General features: G+C 48.5%; 1 protein-coding gene and 1 long non-coding RNA gene across 23 annotated transcripts in view; one reads left to right on the top strand and one right to left on the bottom strand.

Moving 5' to 3' along the window:
• Nucleotides 1-27,115, top strand: part of TSPOAP1 (TSPO associated protein 1) — a 61,518-nt gene that overhangs the window by 1,895 nt on the left and 32,508 nt on the right. For 7 of the 9 annotated variants that reach the window (XM_085240989.1, XM_085240985.1, XM_085240983.1 and 4 more), the window contains exons 2-11: nucleotides 10,283-10,390; nucleotides 12,214-12,342; nucleotides 14,172-14,348; nucleotides 17,550-17,810; nucleotides 22,082-22,189; nucleotides 22,989-23,072; nucleotides 24,993-25,082; nucleotides 25,616-25,738; nucleotides 26,141-26,245; nucleotides 26,604-26,654. In XM_085240989.1, the coding sequence (XP_085097115.1) occupies nucleotides 10,283-10,390; nucleotides 12,214-12,342; nucleotides 14,172-14,348; nucleotides 17,550-17,810; nucleotides 22,082-22,189; nucleotides 22,989-23,072; nucleotides 24,993-25,082; nucleotides 25,616-25,738; nucleotides 26,141-26,245; nucleotides 26,604-26,654 (1,236 nt within the window). Of the gene's footprint in view, nucleotides 1-10,282; nucleotides 10,391-12,213; nucleotides 12,343-14,171; nucleotides 14,349-17,549; nucleotides 17,811-18,705; nucleotides 18,927-22,081; nucleotides 22,190-22,988; nucleotides 23,073-24,992; nucleotides 25,083-25,615; nucleotides 25,739-26,140; nucleotides 26,246-26,603; nucleotides 26,655-27,115 lie in introns of those variants that run through there. The other 2 variants (XM_085240984.1, XM_031556430.2) reach the window with 2 other exon arrangements.
• LOC146543003 (uncharacterized) lies at nucleotides 6,230-18,439 on the bottom strand. Of its 14 annotated transcripts, none has more exons than XR_014887626.1 (5): nucleotides 17,752-18,439; nucleotides 17,506-17,621; nucleotides 12,394-15,853; nucleotides 12,188-12,255; nucleotides 6,237-8,606 (listed from the first exon to the last, which is right to left on the bottom strand). It is a non-coding gene; the product is annotated as an uncharacterized LOC146543003 (long non-coding RNA). The 14 variants fall into 14 exon arrangements; XR_014887616.1 differs by lacking the exons at nucleotides 6,237-8,606; nucleotides 17,752-18,439 and adding an exon at nucleotides 11,360-12,000 and having other exon boundaries at nucleotides 13,750-13,895; nucleotides 15,520-15,853; nucleotides 17,506-17,648; XR_014887627.1 differs by lacking the exon at nucleotides 17,752-18,439 and having other exon boundaries at nucleotides 6,230-8,606; nucleotides 12,394-13,895; nucleotides 17,506-17,606.

The raw sequence follows: 27,115 nt of genomic DNA, 5'->3' as shown, positions 1-27,115 counted from the left end.
CGTGTCAGTGCCATAGTGGTACCATGGCAGTACAGCTGCATTGCTGCAGTGGTACTGTCGGTACTGCAGCATTGCCTTGGTGGTACCATCTTTAGCATTGATGTTGATCCTCACAAAGATCAACTTGCCTACTTCTGGAAAGAAAGCCAGCTCTTCCTCCTAAAATCAAATGGTTATATTGATGTGGAAGGCTTGCAGCTGGTCTCTGGTTTAGATCCAGGAGAGAAGAACGGCTCTTTGCTGCCAGGCTGGGACAAGCACTATGACAAGTCGTGTCCTGCAGCCAGAGCTGGATTTCTTTAGGGTTCCAGGACTCCTGTCCTTGGGATGTCAGCACTTCATGATGAAAACAGGACAGCAGCCTCCAGGGAGTAATCTCCTAGTGTGGGGAAGAGCATCCCGAGGGCTCATCACTGACAGATTTGATTAAAGATGTTGATTTTATGATGAAGCTCTTGCTGTTTGTATCAGCCTCCACGACTGCTGCTTTGTGATTCCCTCAGGGCCAGTCTATGGGCAGATGTTAAGACTTTCTGCAGGTCAAGTTAATCTCAGCTTACTTGCTCAGATTCCTCTGGAGCACTGAAAGTGGAGAGCTGTGGTCTTTCTCCTCCCTGGGAGCTGCCAAGGGAACTCTGGAGGTAGGGAAATGGGATGGGTGGACACATCACACCTGGAGCAGTGTTGGCTCCCACACTGGATAACATTGTTAAGGGCCTGTCCAGGCCAGTGTATCTCCAAGGACTGGGACTCTATTACCTTTCTAGCCCTTTTCCAAAGCTCATGGAGAGGAATTTCCCTGTGCCCACTTATTCCATGCCCTGCAGGATTTCCTGGCTCCTCTGCAGGGTACCAGCGGAGACACGCATCCTCCCACGTTACCACTGACTGGTGCTACCTGGGACCTTGATCTCAGGAATGGATTCTTGTTCCCTGGCCTTCAAGATCACTCTGGTCCTGCTTTCCAAAATTTCTGTGTAGATACAGAATGCAAGAAGTGACTTGCATTCTGGGAACCTCTAGGTACTGCAGGCTTAGGATCCCAATCAGAATAATGAATATCAGAGGAAAAAAGCTCTGTGTAGGAGCAGTGGGGTTAAAGTGGCACAGATACAGTCTGGCTGGAAATTGGAACTTCTCATGATGCTGTCAGAATGAATTTAGAGCATTTATTGCAAGAGCAGAGTTGTCTGCATCTCCTGTTAGGTGCTGCTCCACCAGGATCTGCTTTTGTCCTGGAAAGTGGGGGTGGTTTGGTGGGTCGCTGAGCTGAAGGTTCTTCCTAATGCCTTGGTAGATTGGTAGAGGGGAAGGAGTAAGAATCATAGAATCGTTTGAGTTGGAAGGGACCCATAAAGGCCATCAGGTCCCACTCCCTGCAGTGCACAGGGACACCCACAGCTCCATCAGTGCTCAGAGCCCCTGCAGCCTGACCTTGGCTGTCCGCAGGGATGGGGCATCACTGCCTCTCTGGGCAACCTGTGCAGTGCTTCACTGCCATTATTGTACAAAACTTTCTCCTTATATCCAGTCTAAATCTCCCCTCTTTTGGTTTGAAACCATTCCCCTTGTCCTGTCACAACAGACCCCGCTTAAGAGTCTGTCCCCTTCTTTCTTACAGCCCCTTTAGATACTGAAAGGCTGCTCTCAGGTTCCCCCAGACCTTTCTCTTCTCCAGGTTGCACAGCTCCAGCTCTCTCATGCTGTAAATCTTCCTCAACACTCCCTGCACACTTCACTGTTCTGCCCACCAAAGCAAGAAGCATGGCTAGGATGCTCAGAGACTGCTATAATGATTGCTTCTCAACCTTGGGAAGCCACTTTGGATCCGAATTTCTGAAAAGCCAAGTGTGCAGCTTGTCTTGAGTTCAGAGGGAACAGAGGGTGTTAATGACTCTGTAAAACCCAAATGAAGATGTTTAAACCAAGGAGCCCCAAATTCCCCCCAGTAGGAATTTAAATATCCACAATAGATGCTGTTGCTCCCTTAGTAACGCAAATCACATATGCAGTAAGAAAAATGCCAGTAAAGACTCTCATTGTCAAACTGCCAGTAGGCTGTGGAGTAAATTCCTTCCTGATGCCTGGTACAGGAGAAATGGTCCTGCAACAGAGGAGGCAGTGACTGAGCCAAAATACCCTGCGGGGCCCTGGCATGGGGCTGTCCTCAGTGCTGCAGGGGTGCAGGTGCCAGATCTCTTCTCTCTGAGGTCTGGTGATAGGACCCCAGGGAACAGAGTGGAGCTGCCTCTGAGCAGGTCAGATGGGGGTCTGGGAAGAGGTTCTTCTCTAAGAGGTTTTTTGGGCATGGAACCAAGGCTGCTGGAATTGGAGAAGCATTTGGACAAGGGCTGTATAGTTCAGTTGTGGGTAGTGCTGTGTGGAGCTGGGAGCTGCACTCAGTGATGCTGGCAGACCCCTCCACGTTGGGATGTTCTGTGATGGGATGCGGCAGTCCCTACGCCCAGGGGCCAAGCTGTGTTTAAAAACAAGCTTGGTTCCTTTTGCAGAAATTCATGGTGTTTCAAGATCTTTGAACATTCCATAAGTGAAGGTGGAAAACTATTCATTAAGTGCCTGAGGTGCTGTAGAGCTGCTTTTCTGACTAAAAAGTGTAGGTCAGCAGAATAAAAGATGGGAGAAGGGCAAGAAGTTCTTCCTGGACACAGACCAGTTCTTTCTGGTACAGACACCATTTCCAACAATCCCAATTAGAAGAAGACCACACTCCATCTTGCTCATAATCTGAGTAAATTAATTTTTCTTGTCTTGGCAACACTCAGCCTCATGCAAATGAGTTAGAACTGTTTTGTGCAAGCATTAAGAGTGTATGGCCAACTGCAGATAGCTGCCTGCCACAGAAACCCTATGTGACATTATTTGAATGGAAGAAAATACAAAGCAAGGGTGTTTGGAAGGGGAAAGTAATTTCCATTGAGGAGACCACTGCCTCCCCATTGTGTCCTTGGCTCCACTGGACTGGTGATGACAAACTGCATTTGGGAGCTGGCCATGATTGCACCCTGACCTTTTGCCTCAGCATCTTTCTCAATTTGCCCTCTGCACATTTTCCACCAGTGTGTTTTCTTCTTCCTTTTAGATGTCCTGGGCCTGCCGGAATAACACGATGAGAAATGGCACATGTGCAATGCCAGCACCTGTTTGATGTCTCCCTGCTTTGAGCACAGGCTTTCTGCAGCAGAGCCATCTGCTTAGCAGCTTTCTGAAAACATCCTTTTGGGCATCAGTTTTTAAGCCTCCTACAGCACTTGCCATTCTCATCTCCATACTGATCACTGAACAAGTATGAGCAACAATAACAAGCCTTTGGCTCTTGAGAGTGGTGCAAGGGGATGATGTCTTTGTCCCCCATCTACTTGTTAGAGCCACTGGTAATTTGAGGCTTGTCAGTCCAGGAAAAATTCCTAAAATCACATTTTAGCCTATGAGTTCTTGCTTAGTGAGATGTGCAAGGAGCTTTGTTCCCCATTGTTTGGGTAATCATGACATTTTTTCAAGCAAATATGACCCAAGGAGAAAAGGTGCTCTTGTACCCTGTGAAACTGCAAGTCATTTGGAAAACAGGTACTGGCTGGGGAGAACTGTGGTGGCAGATACCTGGGCAAAATCTGAGCTGTGCATACAAGATCTGCCACTCGGGCTCCATGACGTGCCTCCCAGGGCTCAGGAGCACATCTGTCTCTTCATAGCTGAACATGTTAGGCAATCCAGTCTCTCTACTCCATACAGCCAAGCTAGTGAGACCACAAATACTGCTGTCGAGGCTTTGAAGTGGGAAGGAGATCTGATATTAACTATTGGAGCTGTGATCCTGTTAGATGGCAGCAGCACTTCTGCGGTGGGCACTGCAGTTCAGTGGCCTTCTGGGGTGAGGCCTGACACAGTCCTGTGCTGCTCACTGTAGACAGGCGCTTCATTCCAACGTGCATTTGTCAGCCTTAAAGTGTCATGCCTCTCTAGGGAGTGTTTCTTTGGATTAGGGTTTCTGTTACGTGAAGGATGAGCTATCAGTGAGCATTTGTCCCCATTCCTGCCATCAAAATACCAAACCTGGAAAGAGCTAAATTTTATCGCTATTCCCTGTTTTTTTTTCTTCTTTGCATATTTACAAAAGAGAATTATCTGACAAGTGGCATCAAAAAAGAGAGCCCAGATGTTCCACAAAAACCTCAGAGCTGGACCTGAGCTTGCAGTGCCGAGAGCTTCAGGCTGATGCTCATCAGACCTCAACAAGAAAAATCCCGAACACCTGCAGTAGGAAGGCAGCAGTGCCCATGTGTTTAGCTCAAAGGATGGGCAGTGCAGACGGGTATGCAAGGAGAGGTTGCGAAGTCACTCATCCTTCTGTGTTTGCACTAAGGATGTTAACACATTTACTTCCCACTTCTACATGTTGCTTTTTCCCAGTGTAAATACCATTGCCTGCGCCCACTTCTCTGCAGATTCAATTTTGCAGCAGGACCCAGAAAAATCTTCAGTGAGGGAAAAAGGCTGAGCTGCCTTGGCTCCCAGTCAGTCACCTGAGTCTCAGAGTGACCCGGGGTAGGAAGGTGATGCTATCATACTCGCTTTGTATACTTGTGGTTTAGGTTATCTGGTAACCAATCTGGATCGCAGCCCAGGAGTCACCAGCAGCAGTTTCTGGCTGTATATCCTGGTTTGCAAGAAGATTTGTATTGAATGTGGAGAGATGTTGGTCACAGCTGGGGAATCCTGCACAGAGCCACCCACACTTGTCCTAACTCTGCATCAGGCAGGTTATTCCCACTGCAAGAAGGGTTGGCTTAAGGCCTCTGAACCACAGTGGAGAGCAGGACAAGGAGCAGCTCTGGTAGAGATGGTACCTGCTGGATGAGCGCCTGTACCTCCGCAGGACCTTTCCTACTTGACTGTCCCCACTGGGTCCTTCCCATGTAGGGCTGCTTTCTGTGCATGGCAACTAGCTGGCCTTGCAGGGACAGGAAAGGGTATCTCCAAATCCTCCGTATCTCTTAGCTGGCTGATCTGCTTTTTGTCTGATTGTGAAAGATGAAGAAATGCGTGCGCAGTACGTCAGGAGTGGCTCAGGGCTGCCTTTCCAGCAGCCTTGCGGTATTAAGGTGTCATTTTCTCTCATCTGCTTGCAAAATCTCTTGTATTTTGCATCTGCTGTTAAAGATGAGAAACTGCTCCACACTGCACACTGGGAAGTCTTGTGTTCTGCCTCTGTCCCAGGATTTTATTCTCCACTCACATTCCTCCTTGTCTCGGTGTTGCAAAAATCATTCTTTTTTCTCTGTCTGGGGAGCCTGAAGCAGCTGAGCTCCTTAGAGGACAGTCTGGCCATGATGTCCAGCTGTTTTTTCTCCTCATGAAGCATCCGAGTTTGTTTTTCTGGGACTGGAGATAGTGCTTTCATAAAAATAGAGAGGATACAAATTTGTGAGATTCCAATTTTAACCGCACGTCTTATTTTAAATACACTGTGAGGAACACAGGAAGAGCTGGCGGTGGTCACAGGGCATGCAGGAGCAATGCCTGTGCAAGGCTGTAAGAAAGAGCAACCAGAATGTGAATGTTTTCCTGAATATTCTCCTCATCTCTTGCAGTGTGTGGCTCCAGCACTCCCTATGCTGGAGGCAGTATCTTTGAAGTAAATAGCCTCGGATGGATTTTTTCTTCCATGAATTTGTTACAAGTGGCGATAAAAATCAGATAAATGAGGAAATCACAGTGTATAAGGTCATGCTTGGAAGAGGGATGGGCAGTGGGACAAAATGCTGAATCATGGAAACAAGCCGGCAGCACACAGGACAAGGAATGGGAGGGGAGCATCATGAAGTCAGAGAGCAGAGATGTTTGTGTCTGAAAGTGGGAACATGGTGCAAAATGAAGGAAGCTGTGGGACACAGGCTGCCTGTCAGGGAGTGGCAGGGTGAGCACGACTGCTTCCCAAGCTCCTCTCCTACTTCTCTCCTACCTTTAACCAAAATAGCCTTTTTACCTCCACTTGGATAACGCGCTCTCCAGCACGAGGTGCACTCGCTGTGCCAGCACCAACGGCTTTTCCTGCTGCTGCTCACTGACCCAGCAGGAGGTGATGCTATTTTCGTCTTGCTCTTGACGTGCAGTGAGGGCACTGCAGAAGAGCAGCCTACAGAAAATAGCTTCTCCTATGAACTGATTTCACTGAAATTGGATGGAAGAGGAAAAAATGGATGAGCAGTGACAGGTTTTATTTCCAAGTGGCAAGGACTGAGAAGTTAAGGAAACTAATTACCAAAGTCAGCTGGAATGAACAGCTAAAGGGCTTTGACATGGTTGAGGCTCAGTATTTACTGTGTGACAGTTGACAATGATTTCAAACGAGGCAGAGGTGGTGGATTTAATACATCTGAGAGAGTAGGAAAGCAGCAGTGTAGTTTCACTTAGGGAGCGGTGTCTGCAGCGGTGGGGGTTGGATTTCAGAGACAGCTTTTGGGAAGCAAACCTGGCAGCCGGAGCCCTGTTTGCCGCAGGCAGAGAAGTTACTGTAGGGACATCTTCAGATTGTGTATGTTTTAAAATCAGCCAAGAGAATGCCAAAAGCTGCCTGAGATGTGCTACTCAAGGGGCTGCCTGGTTAACTCCTCCTCCACATTTGCTGGGATTTTCAATCAGGCCAGGGTTTTGTCTTTGGCTCAGTCCCTGCAGCAGGTGTAGGAAAGTCCCCCGGCTGATTGGTGCCAGGCTGAGCCACAAGGCACTGGCAGCACGGTGTGCCCGAGCCGCATTGCGGAGCAGTGCTGCCAGCCCCGCCGCGGCGTGATTTACTGCCCCTCAAATGGCTTCCTGCAAATGTTCTGCAGGACTTCAAAGCCTGCGCTGGATGCTGGGTGGTTCCTGGGGAATTTTGGCTGCGTGACCCATTTAGCAGCCTGGCTGGGCACTTCTCCCTGCAAAAGCTGCTGCAGCTCTCAGTTGCTTTTTGAAGTTTTCAGGTGAAGAAGAAACAGCTTCTCTTGCTGCTGTCCTGCTGAGGCCTGTGTTTGTTCGTTCTTGATGCATTGCAAAGAAGCTGTATTTTTGGCTCTACCTGCCAACGGAGGTGACAGATGATCATGTTTTCCCTGAAACGAGACGCTTCAGAGCTGTGTGCCAGCTGCAAACAGGAGCTGCGCTCCGCTCCCCCCCACCAGCCTCCCTGCTGTTATTTCCCTGCTTTTGCTCCGCCTTTAGTGAATGTCTCCTATGGCCAAAGGTATCCCTGGGATTAACTGTTTTGGTGGCCAAGGCAGCTCCAGATGCAGGGACACGAGGGCTCTCTGTGCCCTCTGGTACAGCACTGCCTCAGCTCCTACCAGCTTTAACTCCCTGATCATGGGATGCCTTGGATTTTGGCTCGTGGCTCCTGCTGGCACTTCTGTGCATCTTTATGAAGACAAGCCATGTGCGAGAGCATCTTCTTTCAAAGATTTCCTCAGCTCCCTTCTGAACGCAGCATTTAGGGGGGCTACAACACAGTCTGCAGTGAGGCTGCATCACGGAGCACGGGAGCAATGAGGAACGGAGGAGCAGTTAATAAATGAAAAGCCATTTCATTATGGGAAATGAATGTTTAATGAGTGTGGGATGACGTCTAGACAGGCGGTCGGTGCTGGCCATGTGGTGTGCGAGGAAGACTCAGCCCAGGCAGCCAGCCCAGCCCCGATCTTGTGCCAGGAGGAGGTGGCAAAGCTTCCTCAGGAGCTGCAGAGCCACAGGGAAGGTCCCCTGATACCACATTGCTGCTGCTGCACCTTGTGCCTCTCCTGGTGAGGCCCTGAGGCTGTAGAGGGTCTTAGGAGCTGGGAACAGCCATGCTGTGGGCTGACCCAGACTGGTGCAGGGCCCAGGGCAGCACCCGGGAGCTCAGTGCAAGCCCAGGGAAGCTGGCAGCACCCCAAAGCTCAGCACAGCCTGGCCTTTGCTGTGCGGTGAGCTCTGGAGCTGCCTCTGGGCCTGGTGAAAGACGCTGTTTTTAGCTACAGAAAAGAGGTTTCAAATAAATGGACCCATAAGGGGGTTGGTTCCCAGCAGAATCCCTTCCAGAGTCTCTGGAAGTACCAACTGTCCCCACAGAAGCACTGTGCTGACGTGCCACAAGCCTGGCTGCTGCTGGGGACAGCCCACGGCACTCTGGCTGCTCCACAGCTGCCCAGATCCTGCCCCAGGCTGAGCATGCCTGGCCTTGCTGGGCGCCGGAAAGCAAAGATGAAAGCTTGAATCTTCTTGGCAGCAGCAAAGAGGTGGAAATAATGCATTCTGACTTCATCCCAAGGGCTGCCTTCCTAGCTTTAGGGATGGCAGTGCTGAACCAGCCCACTGCTCTGCTGAGCTTGCCTGGAAAACACTGACAGGACCCCATTGTGCCCCCGTCCTGCTCCATGCCCCTGTCAGACTCACAGTGTCCCCTTCCTGGGTTCCAGGAAGGACTCTGCTGTTCCTGGAGATGGAAATTTTCTGTGGGACGCATGCTGTGCCTGTAAAGCAGCAGGGATGGGACCAGTGGTGCTGCAGGACATGGGACCAGAGCAATGGGCTGTGCAGCCTGATCAGCACTTGGCTCTGTGACTTCTTGGCTGTGCCTATGGGTGAAAAAGAGGAAAATAAATATGTGCTTGCTTTCCCACAAATAGAAGCCTCTTCCCCTGGGGCATTTTGCTCCACCTTTCTTAACCCTGGGATTTCTGCAGGGTGGACACCTACAAACAGCTCCACCAAAGGCCTGGGGATTTGTGACACGTAATTTGTCCTGCTGCAGTGTCAGAAGGCTTGGTGGAACGTGGGGGCATTGGGTGAGGCCAGTTGGAAGGGATGGGAGTGGTTTGGGGTTTTGATTTTTTGTTTTTTAGTTTTTTAGTTTTCAGGGTTTTTTTCCTATTTATCCTCCTTGTTTTGCCAAGGCATTTCCATATAGGGATGAGATGCTGCTGCCTGTGGTGCTGAGCTGTGCCAGGGGACTTGGTGGGGAGTGCTTTGCATTCTCTTGTGCTTTTTACCAGATTGAAGTGATTGAGAGGCCAAAAACAATTTTGTTCAAAACTGTGGTGAGTTTTAGACAGCCTCAGACTTCCTAGAGCTTGGAAACATCTTTGTGCTGCAATCTGCCTGTCTGAATTCTTGCTACTAGGAGAGCCCGGGAGGTATTTCTCGGTAACGAAGAGCATTCCACTCGTAGACTTGGCTGCACACACAGAGCCACGTAACAGGAAGGATTTAGCCATCCGGTGGCACCAGCAAAGTCATCCTGGGTCTTGCAAGACTGGCCTGGCTGCTAGGAGAACATCTGGCCAGGTCTGCCCGAGGTGCGCGCCTTGCTGCTGCCATATGGTGACTGTGAAGCAATAGCTTGGCCCCAAGTTTTGCTAACGCACAAAAATACTTTCTGGGACCCTGCTTCAGCAGCAAGCCTGTGGTGAGCAGATCTGCGCAGGAAGCAGTAACCACAAGCTATATATACAGCTCCCAGCAGAGCTGCTGCTGCTTTTGATGTGACAAAATTAAGGTGGTGTTTTGCAAAGAAATCTAGCATGTTGCCTTCTTCCACTGCCAAGGCTGACACAGTGAGAACTGGGGTCCTGGATGGCTCCTGGACCTGAGCTGGTATGGGGAGGTGGGCAAGGAGGTCTCTTTGCCTCCAAAAACTGTGCAGTGCTGAAGGCTGCTGGTTCCTGAGCCATGGGGAGGAGCACATATCTGGTGTGTCATGGCATGTGCTCTTGCTGGCTCTGTGTTCTGAGCTGGTTTAGAAGTCAGTGGCAAAATGCAAGCAGCTGGGGACAATGTCAGGATCTGAGCTTTTTCCCAAGGTGGAAGTTGAGACTCTGATGCAACTGAGAGTGACCCATCCTGCTAGGCCATGATGCTGGGAGGGGGAACCAGGGAACCACTCATGCTGGGTGCCAGCCTCTATAGGCGCCTCTCTGATGTCCCACATCACTAGCAGTACACCCTAGGGAGCAGCTGCCAACATTAAGGCAGGGCAGGGAGCACCCAGCTATGGCCGTTGCTCCTGCTACCCCCAAAGGATGTGCAGTCTCTCTCCTCCTCTCCTGATATCAGGAGGTGAGAGTCTCCTCCTCTTGTCCTGAAATCAGCCTCTAGGTCTCACCCTGCCCCTTTGTTGCCTGCACTCTGACCTCGCTGGCCTACCCTCATAGCCAGGCTGGGCTCACTATGGGGTTGGGGTGGGCACACAGCCATGGCCCCCTTGTTCTGAGAAAGTGAAGCCCTGCTTTGCCTTTCCCATGGCATTTTGCAGAGCGGGGCTGACTACGGCTTCCTTGTGAGCCAGAACATGAAGCTCCTGAGTGCTCTGGAGGACCTGCGGCACCGCTGCTCCAGCCTCACCGAGGAGAACAGCTTGCTGGTGAGTGCAGAACATAGCCCCATCCTGCACCCTGGCCAGGCACTAGGCTGGCTCAAGACACACCGGTGTGGATGATGCGTGGGGAAGGAGTCTTGGCTGGGCCAAGCTCCAAAAGAACAGGCACATGGGGTCAGCTGGGGGAGGCAGGGTGTTTTGGGTCCCCTAGATGCCTTTCTGCTGCACCCAGTGTTGGCTTGAGCAGGACCCCTTCCTTGTGACCTGCTGATGCCCTCCCTGACATCCTTGCCAGCGCTATTTGCCTGCTGGCAACTGCAAGAGGCTTTTCCACAGCTGCCAGCTTTGGCAGAGAGCAAGGCAGCAGTGAACTGACGGCAGGAGAGGGGGAAGTCGCTCTTGTTTCCTCTTTAAGTGGAAAAGCAGAAACACTGATTCAGTGAGCCCTATTCTGGGTTACAATGCAGCAGTGCCCCCTGCTCAGTGGGAGCTTGGCACCTGATCCCAGCTGCACCCCCAGCACCCAAAGGCAGGCCAGGCTGCTGCAGTGCTGGCTGCCCATTCCTCCTCACTCCCACTTCCTTGGGTTTCACGTCCATGGTTGGCAGCCAGGAAATAAGAAGAGGGGATTCTCCCTACTGAATCCTCACCAGAAAGCATCCTTGCCTGGGAAGCCCTGCGGTGCAGGGATGTAGCCACCCTGGAGCTAAGTTCTGCAGTGCTGGCCGAGCTGCATCAGTCCAACCCTATAACCTTTCAGTTCATCAGCAACCCTGGCTGTGAACTACACTGTGCAAAGGGGAGGACCTTGCACTGTTCATTCTCCATGTGTCTTTGAAAGTGTTGGGCCATATTGCCCTCCTAGGCAAAAGTGTTTCCCTTTTCCCAATGTAAATGTCACAGCAGCTGTTTGAAAAGGATCGGAAGAAGGCAGGAAAGAATCCGAGAAGAGGACAGTTCACGCCAATTTTTTCCCTTCAAAATACCCTTAAAAGATTAATCATTCAACATGTATATAACCAAATTCAAAACATGTTTTAGATAATTTTCTTACACTAAGAGCATAAATTCAGCACGCCATGCACACTGGGGAGGGTCACCCACTGACAACCATGGATTTTAGCAAAGCGCTGTCATATAAACTGTTGTCAAATCTTAGTCTCAAAAGTCAGCCTCTGTCTTCTGGCTGAAGGAAACCAAATAAGGCAGTGAAAGCAGCACGTGCACATGGTGGGATCTCACAGAGGTAGTGAAGGAAATAATTGGAAGGATCAGCTGACCTGACGTTTCTGCTAATGTGAAAAGACAGCACAACACATCTGGCTTTGACCTTGAGAGAACAAGGAGCAGCTTATCGAAACAGACAGATAACAAATAAAAGGGGATTAAGGGCGAACAGAATCAATAGAAAGAAAAAGGAAATTTGGTTTGCAAACATTGTAAAGTCCTTGGCTGCTCTCTCCCCGTCCCCCCACTCATGCTTCAGTGTCAGGGGAGCGAGGACAGCAGCAAAGCTCGCATTGTAACATGGTGCTGCTGCACAAAGCCACAGCGATGTGTTGAATACTGAAGCAGCAGGGAGATGAACAGGGATAGGCTTCGGAAGGGGTCAGCAGCCAGGATAGGTGCCAAGTCCCAAATGGCAAAGGCAGAGCCTGCAAAGAGCAGAGAGAGTGCAAGGTTGCAGAGGGACCACGGGCTGGGGGGGGCAAGGGGTTTCTTTGGGGAACCAAGATGTCGTGTTAACAAAACATCAGGAAAAGCAAAGTTTCAGTGACCACGGAGGAGACAAGTGAAGGTGGGTGTGTAAGCACTGCGGAGGGACACTGAGTGAGGTCTCACCTTGACCCTCTCCTTCTGTTATCCAGCGCAGGAGCTGCTTCCCCGAGACGGAGGAGAAGGTGAAGCACCTGAAGAGGAAAAACGCAGAGCTGGCGGTGATCGCCAAACGACTGGAGGAGAGAGCCCGAAAACTCCAGGAGGCCAACCTCAAAGTCGTGAGTGCTGAGCCTCTGCCATGCTGGGCCTGAGCTAGGAGAGCATCTTACCCCTGGGACTTCTTGTTTTTTGCTTTTGTTGGGACAGAAAGGCCTCCTCTTTCCTCTTTAATTAACTTGGCAAGGCCATGCAGCAAACTTGCTTTGTACATCAGCGACAGAGCAAAAACCACAAAACTGAACCGAGGAAAGAACCACCACCAGCTTCTTCAGCTCGTGCTTGGGGAGCTGGTTTTGAGCAATTTCCTCCTAATTGGTTTCTTGCTGTAAATGTGCCAATCTAATGTAAAGTATTAATTTAGGTAATTAGCTCAGCTTTCCCTGGGCTAGTCATGAAAATAACTCATCTGACTTCATTGAAAAGAAACAGGAAGTATTTGAATAAGAAAAGGAGTGTGGTAAAGCAAAACAGGAAGGGGTGAGATATTCTGCTCTGCCTCGTGCACACCTCACTAGCACTTTTGTGCAAGTAGCATGTTTTTTTCTTTCTCAAACCGAAGAAGAGCTTTTTGCAAACCCAGTAGTTTCTGATGTGGTGCGGGAGTAGAGGGAGATGGCTGTAGGATATGGTGCTTTGCAGACAAACATCTGCACGAGCTACATAAAGGTAGCTTGCAGCAGAGTAGGGGAAAAATGTTCTCCCATTGGAAGGAAACCGAGGGCTAGGGGGAAATTCAAGCCCTTTAGGATAGAAAGAAGAAGCAAAAGCTTTGCTGGTAGGGGAAGGTAGGGGATTTTCCTGGCATTGCCTGCCCTCTCTGTCCCCGGGCCCTGCACTGCACCAGGGACACGTCTGTTACAGGGTTTTGGTACTTGCAGCACAATAGTTGCTGCCAGATGGACTTGTCAGGTACTATGCCAAGAAAAATCATTTGCTATACAACCAACAGCTATGCAGACCCTCCAGCAACTTCACAAATGCTGTTTCATTTTTTTTCCCCGAGTTTAACTTTGGGATGGTGGCTGTTTGAGCCCTGAGTGAGCCCTAGGAAAACCAAGTGGCCAGCTCAGCACATGCAGGGTGCTCACCTATGGTGCTGGTACCCTATGGGAGAGCTGGCCTTAGGGACAGGAACTCCTACTGAGAGCTGTCATCCTCAGGTGACTGCAGCTGGGCAGCATCAGCTGTTCTGGCCCTGGCTGCACTCTCCCTCACCTCTCCTTTTGACTATGTCTTCCACCCATCCTTGCATAAGCTCTTCCCCACTGTCTTTCGAAGACCCCATAGAAGCTCCATGTCTCCTCCTGGCTTGGCCTCCTCTACCCTTTGCTCATTTTTCCTGCCATTCTCCCCTCCTCCTCTCCACCGTCCTCTCCCCATATTTCTCCCTTCATCCTGTCTTCCTCTCCTCTTTCTGCCTGCAGCCCTCTATACTGTCTGTGTGTGCATTGGCCTCATCTGCTCACCTCACCTTCTCCTTCCCACTTCTTCTTTGATCTGCTCCTCGACGAAGCATTTCCTCTTTCCTCTGACTTTTCCATATGCCTGTTTTGCTCCTCTCTCTGTCTTCTGTGGCTAGGCTGCATGTCCTGGCCCTGGTCTCTGATGACACCTGGAGTGATAGTTGGCCAACATCATTCAAAGAATCATAGAATGGCCTGGATTGAAAAGGACCACAATGATCATTCAGTTCCAACCCCCTGCTATGTGCAGGGTTGCCAACTACCAGCCCAGGCTGCCCAGAGCCACATCCAGCCTGGCCTTGAAGGCCTCCAGGGATGGTGCATCCACAACCTCCTTGGGCAACCTGTTCCAGTGCACCACCACCCTCTGAGTGAAAAATACCAATGTATGTGGCTTTCTCTCTTGCTGCTCTCTCCGGGTTTAGGTAACTGCTCCAGTGCCCCTGAAGGGTTCCAGCCTGGAGCTGTGTAAAAAAGCATTTGCCCGCCAGCGTGCCAAGGACTTGACAGAGCAAGCCAGTGCTCTTCTGGCAAAAGACAAGCAGATTGAAGCTCTGCAGCAGGAGTGCCGGGAGCTGCAGGCTAAGCTCATTGCGGGGAAGGTGAGATACTTCTGGGACTTGTGCAGTGGCTGGGTGCAAACAGTGCAATAACAGTGTTGGGAACCAGGCTCCAGCAGTGCGATGGCAATTAGTTTCAAGGGCAGACTGAAAACAGTATTTGATGTGTGAGTTGTTATGGGGAAAGTTAGAGGAGCACGTGGCCAAGACAGGATCCAAACCACTTGGAACAGTGTGCTGGGGGACATCCCATTTCTCCCTCTGTGAATTCACAGACCCTGCACTGACATTTTCATCAGCAACTAAAACTCTCCCCCTGGAAAACCCCAGAAGCCACAGATACAGAATGGCCTTTCACAGTAGTGAGCTTCAAGTAAGACGTAGAAGCAGGACTTCCTTTTAATGCATTTCTTTAAAAAGCAAACCAGCTGAGCACACTCCCAAGAATCACTCCAGATTGCACATTCTCATCAGCAGCTTTTAGTGCTTGCAGCCATCATAGTGGTGATATTACATGCACACTGGTGTTACTGATATTAGGCGTACAAATCCTAAAATGAGGGTGGGTATTCATAAAACCATCTACAGTGCTGATGTGTGGACATGGACTGGTGGCCCAGCACAGAACTTGCTGAAAAAAATAGTGGGATAAAAGGGAAAATTCAGCTCATCCTGAAACACGTGTAAAACTGCTTGGACACTCTTTCAAGGCACTTCTCTGAGGTGGTTCTAAAAGGAGTTTCTGCAGGCACCTAAATTAGGTGAAACAATTCCTGCTCAGAGCGGCCAGAGCAATCTGTTCTGGTTATATCGGATATGTCTTTTGTTCACAAGCTACACAGTTTTAATGCAGGTCAGTTAATACACTCTCATTCTCCCTTTTTCACTAGTATGCAAGTGGTCAAATGCAGTGCTCTGTTCCTGCACCCAGCTGAGTAGAAATAATACTTGTATTTCTACCTACTCATAGGAATATTTAGGTGACAAATACTTTCTTGCTGAAAGCAGCTTTATTTCATTCCTTGAGCTCTGCATGTGTTCACTTCAACTATGTGTTTGCAAGAAGATTCTCTGTCTTTCCCTAACATAGATCTAGTCTAGACAAGAATAATGGGTGTTGTTCACTGTTTGTACAGAGCTGTCCCAGTGATCCCTTCTGGTGTTAAATCACAAGAGAAAGTTATCTAGGTCTGAGTGCGTTCTATAGTCTTACCAATAACAAATTTCCTTCCTGTCCCCATGACTGCTCACTGCAGATTCCCACAGAAGGGGGAACAAGCCCTCTGATTTTCACAGCAGAGCATGCTGAACAAGCTGAATTTCCCGGGGATAGGAAGCTGACAAACTGTAGAAGAATGTGACAGAGGCAGGAGAGCAAGATTCATTACTGGCCAAGGAAATACACATGGGTGCAGTCCTCATAGTTGCCGAGACTTCAGCTGCTGCCTTGATAGGGCATGAGCAACCACCCTGGCTGGGAAGGTGTGACCATCTGTGTAACCTGCCAAGGCACCAGCAGTGAGGGCCATCATACACGAGCTGGGAATCTGCAGAGAAAAATTGTCAGAGAGGAAATTATTCTATCTGATCCTGTGGGTTGTTTTTTTTTGTTTTTTTTCCCCATTTATCTTCCAAGCAAGCTGCTCATTAAATTTTAATTCTCAGCTAGTTAAAATTCGAAATTCCCCTAATCTGTCTGCAGCATGCAAAATGCATTATGCCAATGAGGGGGTTTATGAGCAGAGATATTATGTGCATGCTCAGAGTTTGTAGCCAAATCATTTTTAATCTAGTGCACTTGATTCAGCACAAATTTTTCAGTAGCTATGAAACAGATGTACTCTGTTCATTTTCAGCGGTAGGACGACATGCGCACCAGGCTGCAAAAGCGTGGGCCTTGTTTTGCCAAGTCAGAGCTCTCAGGGTAAGATGTTTGCCTGAGATCATGCTGCAGTGACAGGTTTGCAACAAAGGCCCCGCTCCAGGTTCCACCAGGCTGCCATTTCTTGCAGTGGGGATTCCTGGAGGCTGCGGGGAATGGCAAGGCAGCTGCAGAGGACACGTATAATAGGAGTTGTGAGTGGAAGACTGAGTGCTCTCTTATTTCCCCCCCGGCTTTGGAGGCTCTTTATGGAAATAGCTGCTTCTATTTTCTGGTGGGGGAAGGGAGCTTTTTAGGCAGCCCCCGCCAATTCTGTTTGAAGAACTAACCCTGATAGCCTCGATGTGGGTCTTGCACAGAGTGCCCAGCTGCTCACTTCTTGAATCTATAATCAGTTCCTATTAATGGTGCCTTGGTTTCCCCCTTGTTGTTTGAGAGTTACTATGCTTTTCTACACAAACTGTATTTGCAAAGCACATGCTATTTTTAGGGTGAATAAGAAGTGAACGGGGAAGCAGATTAAATTTGTCCTGGATACCAATTATGCAGTGAATTCACTGGCTTAGGAGCTTTCCAGGGGAATGAGCAAGGTCTCCTTCAGCAGCATATTTGTAAGGACAGGTTTTCATAACCGGCTTTTGTATGTCTGTATGGACATGCAGGTACGTGTCTTTTTCAGCTTTCTGAAATCTGAAAACCTTTGAGGAATTAGCACAAAGTGGTGGCGTATTCTCACTATTTTAGCAAGACTAAAATTGCACTGGCTTCCTTTAAAAGCTGCTGGCTTTGCGTCCAGAGTGGACAGGACTGGCTACTTGTGCTGAGGATAGAAGCCTATCCACACAAGCCCTCTCTGGTCAGAAATCAGTAGCACTTAAAAAAGCCAAACACCCTGAGTCAGAAGCAAACACGTCTCAGATACGCTTCATTCTTTCCAACATTAAAGCCCTAACCGCCAGGCATGCACAGGGCTGCAGAGAATGCCAGCACACACAGCAAGGAGAGGAACCCAGCTGGGGCTCTTGTTTTGCTGTGGAATGAAGAAATGAAATTGTATTATCCTGACACGCTCTCTGCTGGCAAACACTTAGAAAGCACGCACTTAGAAAAGCCCTTTTTACCATAGCTTTACACCGGGATAACCGTAAAGCATCGCAGGCTAGTTTTCCTCTGTGAGAGAAATTATGTATTGACGCTTAGGATGTGAAATGACTGCTTTGGAGGAGTTGGGGGCCCAGGAAAGAGAAGCTCTGGTGTGCTCTGTTAGGGAACAGTGTGCTGGCATCTGCTCGGCAGCACTTTGTGCTTTGCACCCACCCTTAACCTGCTGCAGCCGCACGCCGTGCTACCATTCCCCGCAGGGTGACCCTCGCTGTCTGAACGTGGTGGAGTTCGACCGGCTGCTGCGGGAATCCCAGAAAGAAGTGCTGCGGCTGCAGAGGCAAATCGCGCTGAAGAACTTCAAGGAGTGCCTGCGCTCCTCCAAAAGCGGCTCGGGAGGCTCCTTGCCGAACGCTGCCGTCCGCCCGGGTCCGGCGCCGAACGCCCGCGGCAAAGACTCACCGGCAGCGAAGGAGGTGCGCCGGGGAGAGCCGGCGGCGGGAGGGGCAGCGCACGGCAAGGTGAGACGGGCGGGTCGGCGGCCCGACGGCCTCGCCGCTCCATTACTGGATTCGCTCCCGCTCGAGGGAGCCCTTTCTGAGCGCGCGAGCCGCGGTTCACGTCGGCCGGGCCGGTTTTCAATGGCGGAGGACGGGCCGCGTGTCCCCGAGCCCCGCGCGGCCGCCGCGCCCTCAACAGGGGCCTCCCGCACAGGCCGCGCTGCTGAGCGTCTCCGCGCTTAGCCGGCCCCATCCCGGCCCTGCCCTGCCCCTCCGCGGCCGCAGCGTTCCGGCCCGGCAATCCCCGCGGCGCCGCCCCCCCCGGCGAGCCGCGCGCCGGCAGGTTAAGGTAAGGCCGGGCCGCGGTGGGCCGCGGTGCCGGGAGCGGGGCTGTGCGCTGCCGGGCCGCCGGTGCTGCGGTGCGGCGCCGTGCGGCGGGGCGGGGCGGCTCGGCTCGGCTCGGCTCGGCTCGGCTCCTCCGCTGGGCGCTCCGCCGCGGGGCCGGGCTGCGTGCGGGCCCGCTGCAGGCCGCGGCCCTGAGGTGGCGGGCGGGGAGTGCGGTGCCGTCACGGCCGGGCTGCGCGGGACCGCGGGCGGCCTGGGGACTTCCGTCAGTCGGTCGTTGAGTTGCGATGTTCTGGGGCAGGATGTCACGCCTGCAGCCTTGCGCGCTGCTCTGAGTTCCGGTTTGTTGCCCCCGTGCTCCTCCTGCCATTTTTTTCTTTCTTGGAGGATTCTCTTGTAGAATCGTAGAATGGCCTGGGTTGGAAAGGACCACAATGATCGTCCAGTTTCAACCCTCTGCTACGTGCAGGGTCACCAACCAGCAGACCAGGCTGCCCAGAGCCACATCCAGCCTGGCCTTGAAGGCCTCCAGGGATGGGGCATCCACAGTCTCCTTGGGAAAACCCATTGTCTTTTCTAGTTGTCTTTCTTTGTGTCGTTTTTGTGTTGCAGCATGCAGGATCCCCCAGAGCAGCATAACAGAGTTCTCCCTCTCTTTCCTGACAGAGCCCTTTGTCTTGTTGTCTAAGCGTTGGCTACTACTGAAGCAATGTTTGTTCCATGCCATGCTGTGATCTCTCAGTGCCACAGGGACCCTTCGCCGTTTGTTTCATCACCACATCAGTATTTGGGGTGCACAGCTCCTACTGCCTCTCAATTCTTGTTTTCCTCAGAGAAACCCTTTCTCTCCTCCTACATCAGCTTAGTGTCTGCAGAAGCCTTTAAAAAAGCACTGTAGCAGAGCACCAGGCAGGCTGTATGTGCTGCAGCTTCCTCACCCGTTTGCTAGCTTCAGGAGTATAGCATAGGGTTGATTTTTTTTCTTTTGTTTGTTTAAGTACTTGCGTATTCTTCATTGCAATTCAGTTGGTTTTCCTATGGCACAGATGCCAAATGTTCAGGTCTGTGTTTCCCCAGATCCCCAATGGAAGCCTTTTAAAACATGACTTTTACCACCTTCCAGTTGTTTTGCATTGCATTAGAGAGGTGGCATAGTGCACATCCTTACTGAGTTGGTGCTGAAATTGAGACATTCCGTTCATGCTGAAGTGTTTGGTTTTTTTTTGTTTTTTAAATTCAGATGAATATTGTCTCATCTTGGTAATTTGTTACTGTTTATTATATTGGTTTCTACAGTTCTCCTGGTTGACAGTTTGATCTCTGAGAGAAATCCTCAGCTGTTCTTCACAGTTTGAGATTTCTGCCATGGTGAACCCTCACCCCCCCAGACGATGAAGACAGATGCACAGTCTTCTTTTATTTATTGTTTTGGTCCTGCTCTGCCCTAGTCATCCTTGACCAGCTCTTTTATACCTTGATTTTCAGTTGACCCTGCAGAATATGTCAGATTCTCCTCATGATAGAGAATATGCATTATATCCTTTCTCATAGCTGCTCTTCACTTCTCCAAAATCAGGAGAGTCAGTCCTCATTGTCCAAGGATTTCCCAGCTGAACATAGCAAGAAGGCTGTGTGGTAGCATCGGAGAGCAGGGAGTGAGGACCTGGGTGTGTGTGGGTGTGTGTTGAGGATGAAGTCAGCAAAAACCACAGGTACCACAAGTAAAATAAATGATTTTGCTCTTCTGTCTCCTTCTGTAGCACAGTGTGTCAGGGCTGCATCCCCTGGCTTTCAAGGAACTTCCTCAGGGTGTAAAGAACAAGGTTCTCTTAGTGGTGTTGGAAAATCCCTTTTCTCTCTTCCCTTTCTGATCTCCCTGCTTCTTTATTTGCGGTTGTGGGATGATGCTTATCTCTGTAACAATACTAATGTAGTGAGCATTTCTCACAGTGGTAGTGCTCACTTGAGCTGCCTCCTACTTCCCACTGCACATTCCCACTGCTCCTCCAGTCTGAGTTGCAGAGTGTTAGGGACTAGAGAATGGATCTGGGTTAAAAACAGCCCAGCAAACATAGCCTTCTTCCCACTTTTTCTGTAACCTGAATCAGTTTCCTGGTCCAGCTCAGTGACATTGGACAGGGCTGTCCTGGCACAGCAGAGAGATGGGTTGTGGTTGGATGGGAGATGCTTCAGCATTTCTGGGGGGGGCAGGATTGTGATGATGCTTTCTGTATGCCAAGGACAGAGTTTTCTAGAAAGACTGCAACATTTTTAATATACTTTATTGCTTGCTTTAAACAGTCTGGTCATTTGCCAAAGCCTGGGTACATCTGTGCCTGTTGTATGCTTGACTTAAGCTGCTACGTTCTGGACATCTCATCAGCAGTACAGCCTCACCCTGCTCTCTCCCTGGGCTCTGCCAAGATAGGTGCTCACTGTGGGCAGCTGTTCTCTGGTTATTTTTAACTGTTTTCTTGAACATATTCCTTGCACCTGGTTCCTTTGAACCATCTTTCAGTCCCTGCTGTGAATGAGGTGGCTCAGCTCCAGGGCACAGCGCTCATCGTGATGTGTGCCAGTCTCATTTAGCAGTTGTCTGGTATGGTGCTGAGTCTGGGTTCTGCGGAAAAATAAGAGTGTATGAGCACGTAGCTGGGGAGGTTGTCTTTGTTCTTGGATGGAAATTAGACCTGAGTGGGCAAAGGTAATTTTATAGTTTTTGAAAGTTGTCTGTAATGGGGAATATAATCATTTTATGTATCATTCTACTGAAAAGTGCTTACAAACAAGCAGAAATTTCTTACATATCTGTTGTGATAGTATGGCTTGCTAAGCATAGTGCATGTAAGTGGTACAGTGGGTACCTGACCTTAGATGGCATCTGCTGGTGTTCCTTGAGATGTTATTTCATTAAAGCTGACTGAAATGCATCGTTTTGACAAAACACATGAAGACATGCAAGGGCCCATGGCTTGGGTGGAGGTCCTTGAGATTTCCAGCTGTTGGCTGGGGCTTAGTCTCTCTCATGGGACTCCCATTTCTCCCTAATTCTAGGGCTGCAGGAAGTCCCTGAACTCAATGCAGGATGTCAGTTTCAGGACTCTGCTGTTTCAAGCACCTGCTCTGTAGCAAAAAATCTGGAAACTTTGTTAGCCTGGGCTTGTCTGGAGTCTTACGCTTTTCTGGCTTTCAACGTGAAAATTGTTGTACTTGAAACCAGGGTTTCAAGTCTAAAGTAGTCGAAAGAGAGTTTTATTGTTCTGGGATGCAGTCCTGATAGCTGACTGTGAAGGGACCTCAGACTTAGTAACTTAGATCCCTCGCTGCAGGAGTTCAGAGTGAAATGAGAAATTCCACTGCTGGTGACAGGTAGCTGAGGTTACAGGCTGAGGTGCAGTCACAAAGTCCTCCTGCCTCTTCACTGCATCACTTCACTTTGATGATCATCAGCTCCTGTCCCTAAAACCTAGTTATCAAAAATAACTTCAACATTTAAAGAAAAACAGTATTATCATGGCCCTTTTTCATCTGCCTACCTCAGGCCTTGTCCTGCTGTCAGTATTCGTCTGGGCAGACTGAGCCATGTCAGCTGTTGACCAGACATCTTCCTGTAGTAGTTGTGAAGGGGTTTCCCTTGTTTCTGTGTTATGTTTGGTGTTGGAACATAAGGCACAGCACATTGGTTGTTTCTGTCCCTCTCACCAACAAACAATGCCCTCTTTCTTGATACCCTCTTGTCTTCCTTGCCTTTTGGATGCTGAGATCTTTGCTGATTTTTCACTTTTGGTTGATTAAAGGTAGTGTCCTCCATCTAATCACCTTCCAGCTCTGATTATTGTTTTGGAGTTTTCTTGTGAGATTTACTATCTCAGGTGCTGTGGCCAGGAGAATGTCTTCCTTGGTGCTCCTGGCTGTCCCTGAACTCTGAGATCTCACTTGCTTTCCAGGTGGAACCAGGTGTGCTACCACTGGGCCCTGCCTTGGAAGGACATGAAAATTTCCCTCCAAAAAATGCAGTAACAGACCAAGAGAGCAGCCAACAGATACAGCAGCTGGTGAGTTGTTGCCCTGTCCACGGGTGCAGGAGGGGTCTGTGTCTTTTGGCACTTTCCTTCCAGAGCAAAGCCAGTCTGGTTTTGGATGAAGGAGTTCAAGTTTTTCTTGAGTTTTCACCCACAGAATCCAGGCAAAGATTTTGGTAACTTAAGTCTTTTTAGATGCAGTCAGTCTGAAAGGAGAGGAAGCCATGCCAGTGATAGATTCTGTGATGTGTTTGGTTCGGCATTATTTGAACAGACATGACTGCCCCAAGACGGATGTCATGAGGAGTGTGGCCTTTGTGAAATACTCTAGCAAAATGAGACAGTTCACAGTGAGGTTTAGGCACCTTTATCTACCTGGGGAACCAAGAGTGGTAGCAAGTAACCACAGATAAAGGCACATAAAGAGTGGTTGTCTGCTGCCTGTTAGATGTCATTTGGATTAGAATAAGAGCTAATTTAGCACAGCTAGTGTTTCAGTATGAAACACTCCACAACTGTCCCTACTCGTTCCTCACAGCCTGTCCTTCATCCTATCCTAGACAAATCAGTACAATTTTTGCAACTGAGAAATAGAGAGTTGTTTCCAGAAGTTGAAAGGATTGAGGAAGAGAGGAATAGCTGTTTTACTTGAAAAGTCTTTTATTTTCACTACTTTTTTTTTTTTTAAAATCTCTGTAGGTTTATATGTTATTTATGTTTGTAACAAAGATTTTCTTAAGAAAACAGAAAAAAACAATATAGCATTGGATCAGAGAAGCTGAATTTCTTCCATATTTTATGAACATGGTCTATTTTTGCTTGTTCTATGCAGGAGTTTGAACTCAAGAAAAAACGCAAAAAATGTGAAAACCTTGAACATGAAGTGAGGAAAAAGCATAAAAGATGCAAAGAACTCGTAAGTGTTCTTGTTGCCTAATGGTGTGAGTGTAATGGCAAAGAGCTAGGTTGTTTTGTGGTTCTCCTGGGTTCTGTTCTATTTATTGCAGTAATGATTTGCCAGTGTCAATCTGAATTGTCACAAATTTGGGGCTTCAGCTCTTGAAGCTGGAATTATTTATTTAGTCCTTCAGCTAGCTGTGTTGAGTGAAGTTACATAAATCACTGGATAAAACTCCATAGCCTCTTCTGGTCTGGGGAGATGCTTCATCTTTTCACATTCACTCCGGGCAAGCATCAAAAGATTTCTGCAGCCTGAGATGGTAGTTGAACATACAGCTATATTCTTGTGCTTCTACTCATTGGATGAAGTTTTACCTCTTGTTTCATTTCATGGAGGTTTTACAGGTAATAGTAAAGCATCTGGATTTCTCCCTTCTGTTTCTACTTTGCTGAACAGCTCTGGTGATGTTAATGATAATCACAATCTGTAGTTCGTGAGTGTCCAACCTTTTGGCTTGCCTGGCTGCACTGAGTTAAGAGGAATTGTCCTGGGCTGCATATACGTTGGTTGCACCAAAAATAATACGTCCTTATTTCCTTTGAAGCTACAATAGATACAAAGAGCAGCACAGTAACACTATTTGATAGAGGAAGCTACAAAACACTGGTTCTCAGCACAGTCATCACCATTAGCTGTGCATTTTCAGCTGCAGTGAGCAAGAGGCTTCATGCTGTGCTGGCACAAATGTGCACCAGCAGAGGTGATATGCTGTCACTGTCACCACTGCAGAAACGCTCCATCCCCTCCTCACTGTGCTCACATGCACTGGTTGGTCTCCATCAGCATTCAGCACATGTCGGTGATCTCTAGAGGTCCTTTCCAACTTATATAATGCTGTGAAAACACAAAACACATCTGCATATTTTTTTGCTGTTCACAGGACTCTGTTTAGCCACTATATCAAAATGCATACAATTATTTGCCATCACATGAGTTAGCACTGCTCTGTGCCGTCCCGTGACCTGGTTTCCAGCCAGCCAGGGTTAATAACACGCAGCCTGTGCATTGAGCATGCCTGCTATGGATTCATCAATGGGTACTGACCTCTGGGTGGTTTTACATCTTGCTTCAGTCTCAGTTCAAGTCAGTTCTACATATCCATAGCTCATTCTCACTATCTCAGTAACTATGGGATGCTTAAGGAATACGCTGGTGATTGTTGTTAGCTGTTGTTAACAGCTTTTCAAGATTGGGAAGGGACCAAGTCACCTTAAAGAGCTGGGACTTTACCAGCAAGAGTAATACTAAGAAAATATTTGGCCATCCAAATCCAAAGATTTGTGGAATCTTTAATGATTATGAAACTGTCATATTCTTCTAATGCTGTACAAAGGGGCTGCAGGTAGTCTAGACTTAACTAATAGAGACAGTGTCTGTCTGTCTGTCTGTATGTCTGTGCTCTCCCTTCTGCTCAGAGACAATATTCTGTATCATAGAGTAATAGCTGGCTCACGTTGCTTTCTCGACTCCAAACTGCATCCTGATTTCAAACTAGAGACAGCCATTTAAAACTCGAATTTACAGTGTAGATGTCTTTGATTTTTCTGAATAATTTTTCTTCCTTTAATGAACTTTGTTGAGAAAACTGTGATCTTGAACCAATAGTGAAAGTTGAATTGTGGGCGAAGATAGTGTTCAAGGAAATGAGTTTCTCATTCTGAATTTTGAGGCTACATAAATGAGAAAAGAGGTCATCTGCTACTGAAGCTGATATCAGCCTGAGCAGTGCTGTACACTGATGCCTTCCATTGCACAAGCAGCATCCTGTCAGCATCCTGAACCATCAGTCAGCGGGAGCAGTGGAGTCATGCTGCAGAACAAGGTGGGAGGGTCAGTCTGAGGACACTGGTGTAGTGACATTACTGTTTCTGACAGGAGATCCAGCTGCAGGAGGTACAGAGTGAAAATGCACGACTGGCTGAGGAGAACTTGCAGCTGAGTGAGAAGGCCGGATGGGCAGGACAGGTAAAAAGCAGTGGTTTTGTTTGTCAAGTGGGACATTACCTTCTGTAAAACTTTGCTTAGTAAGTAGCATACTTAGTGCAGGTGTTTATCTTTACTTGGTAATATTGCTAGTAGTCATCAAGCCATAGTGCACTGCAGATTCAAAATATGTTAGTAGAACTTCCAGATGTAAATGCAGTTTGAACAGATTATCTTGTTTTTTTCTTTGTTTAATCCCACTGTTTAGAATTAAAAAAGCTCTCAGAGCTTTTGTGGTTTGTTTGTATCATCTCTTCAGTAGATAGCTGCTTCATATCCCAATTACTTCACCTCAGCAACAGAGAGCCTAGTGGGAGAAGCAGTGTGTGCAAATAAATACATGAGTATTTGTTTTGAGTGGAAAGCAGAGGGAGAGGAGGCTGGTGATTTTGGTATTGCAAGCAGGAAGGAGGTCTCAAAGCAACCTCTTGAGATATGAAAGTAAATTGCCCTCCATTATTTATACAACAAATACCTATGGCTACTTGTGCTAATTGACAATTCTTTCTCTTCAGGTTGAATCTGAGAATGCTGACCTGAAGCTGCAGGTTGTTTTGGTTACTAAGGAACGGGATTCAGTAATTCAGAGAAATCAAGGACTTCAAACCAAGCTGGAGAATCTAGAGCAGGTGCTGAAGGTCAGTGGGACCCACACAGCTGGGAGGACTGTCCAGACCTTAGTGCTGGTTTTGGATGGCACAGATTGTCTCTGTTTTATTGGTTTTTCTAATCCACTCTTTTGATTTGGTGCTCTTCTGGGGATTCTGCCATGCAGTATCCTGGAACGTGTCCTTCCAAAGTCAACAGAGGGGCTCGGGAAAGGCTGCTGCAGGGATTTGGGTGGAGGGGACATAAGGTGGCCATCACTGATTTAAGGATTCTCTTTATGTTGCTGTGGTTTATGGTAAGAATTTCTTACTTTCTCCTGTGATTAATGATGTGTGAAATACAGGCCATGTATTGATTCTGTGACTCATGACAGGACACAGGACAATATTTCAGTAATGTTGCCCTTTAACTGTCTGTGAATTGTTCTGCAGCACATGAGAGATGTGGCTGAGCGAAGGCAGCTGCTGGAAGCTGAACACAAGGAAGCACTGCTAGTCCTGCAGGAGAAGCAAGAGGAAGTCAGACGGTTGCAGCAGGTATGCAGCATGGGAGAGAAGGTACTTGTACTTTCTGGATCCCTGGAAAGAGGTGGGACTGCTGCACTTTACCTCCTTGGAGAAGTGGTGTATAGAGGAAATATATGTGAGTCTACTAAATGAAGGAAGCCAGGGATGAATGTCTGTGTGTGTGCCAACTCTTGTACCTGAGTAGAGCAGGGGGATTTTTCCCATGTGCGACAGTTCTGATCTCTCACTGCTATTTGTCCATGGACCTAAGATGCCTTCAGTCAGTATAGTGTTTTAAATCTGAAATGATGTCTGTCAAGGTGGTGGTGATAATAGAGGTGAGTTTAGGTAGGCTGCTTTCTTATTTACTCTGTCTCTCATTTCTTAGGCACAGGCAGAGGCAAAAAGAGAACATGAAGGAGCAGTACAGCTTCTAGAGGTAAGATGAAAGGAAATGAGATGGATTAGTAGCTTTAGGCTTTGTGTTGTTTGTTCTTAATGCCAGTTTTCTTGATGCCCTGGATTTTACTGGTTCTTGAGTAGAATATGACACTGTATTGATTTGACACAGCTACTGTGTACAATTATTGGCTGTGCTGGCTAAGTAGTCATTGGGGTTTGAGTTTTCTGTTAAATCCCAAGCTGCTCTGTAACCAAATAGCTTATTTCGTTTAGACTGTGCCCAGCAACTGTTTCACATTAAGTAACCACCTTCAGATCCACCTGCTCCATTTCCAGGGCCATCTGCAGGGAGGAAGAATACTTATGTCCATGTCATTTGATATTTATCTTGTATGTATAGGCTCTGTACTTTTTATTAGAGGAAGGAAAAAAAAAAGAGAGAATTGGCCTGTTGAGTGATGACCAAGCATAATAAGTGATAAGGTTTGAGGCAGCACC

The sequence above is a fragment of the Meleagris gallopavo genome, chromosome 21 (genome assembly GCF_905368555.1).
Source record: "Meleagris gallopavo chromosome 21, MGAL_WU_HG_1.1, whole genome shotgun sequence".
Classification (NCBI taxonomy): Eukaryota; Metazoa; Chordata; class Aves; order Galliformes; family Phasianidae; genus Meleagris; species Meleagris gallopavo.
This window is presented reverse-complemented; position numbering and strand designations above follow the sequence as displayed.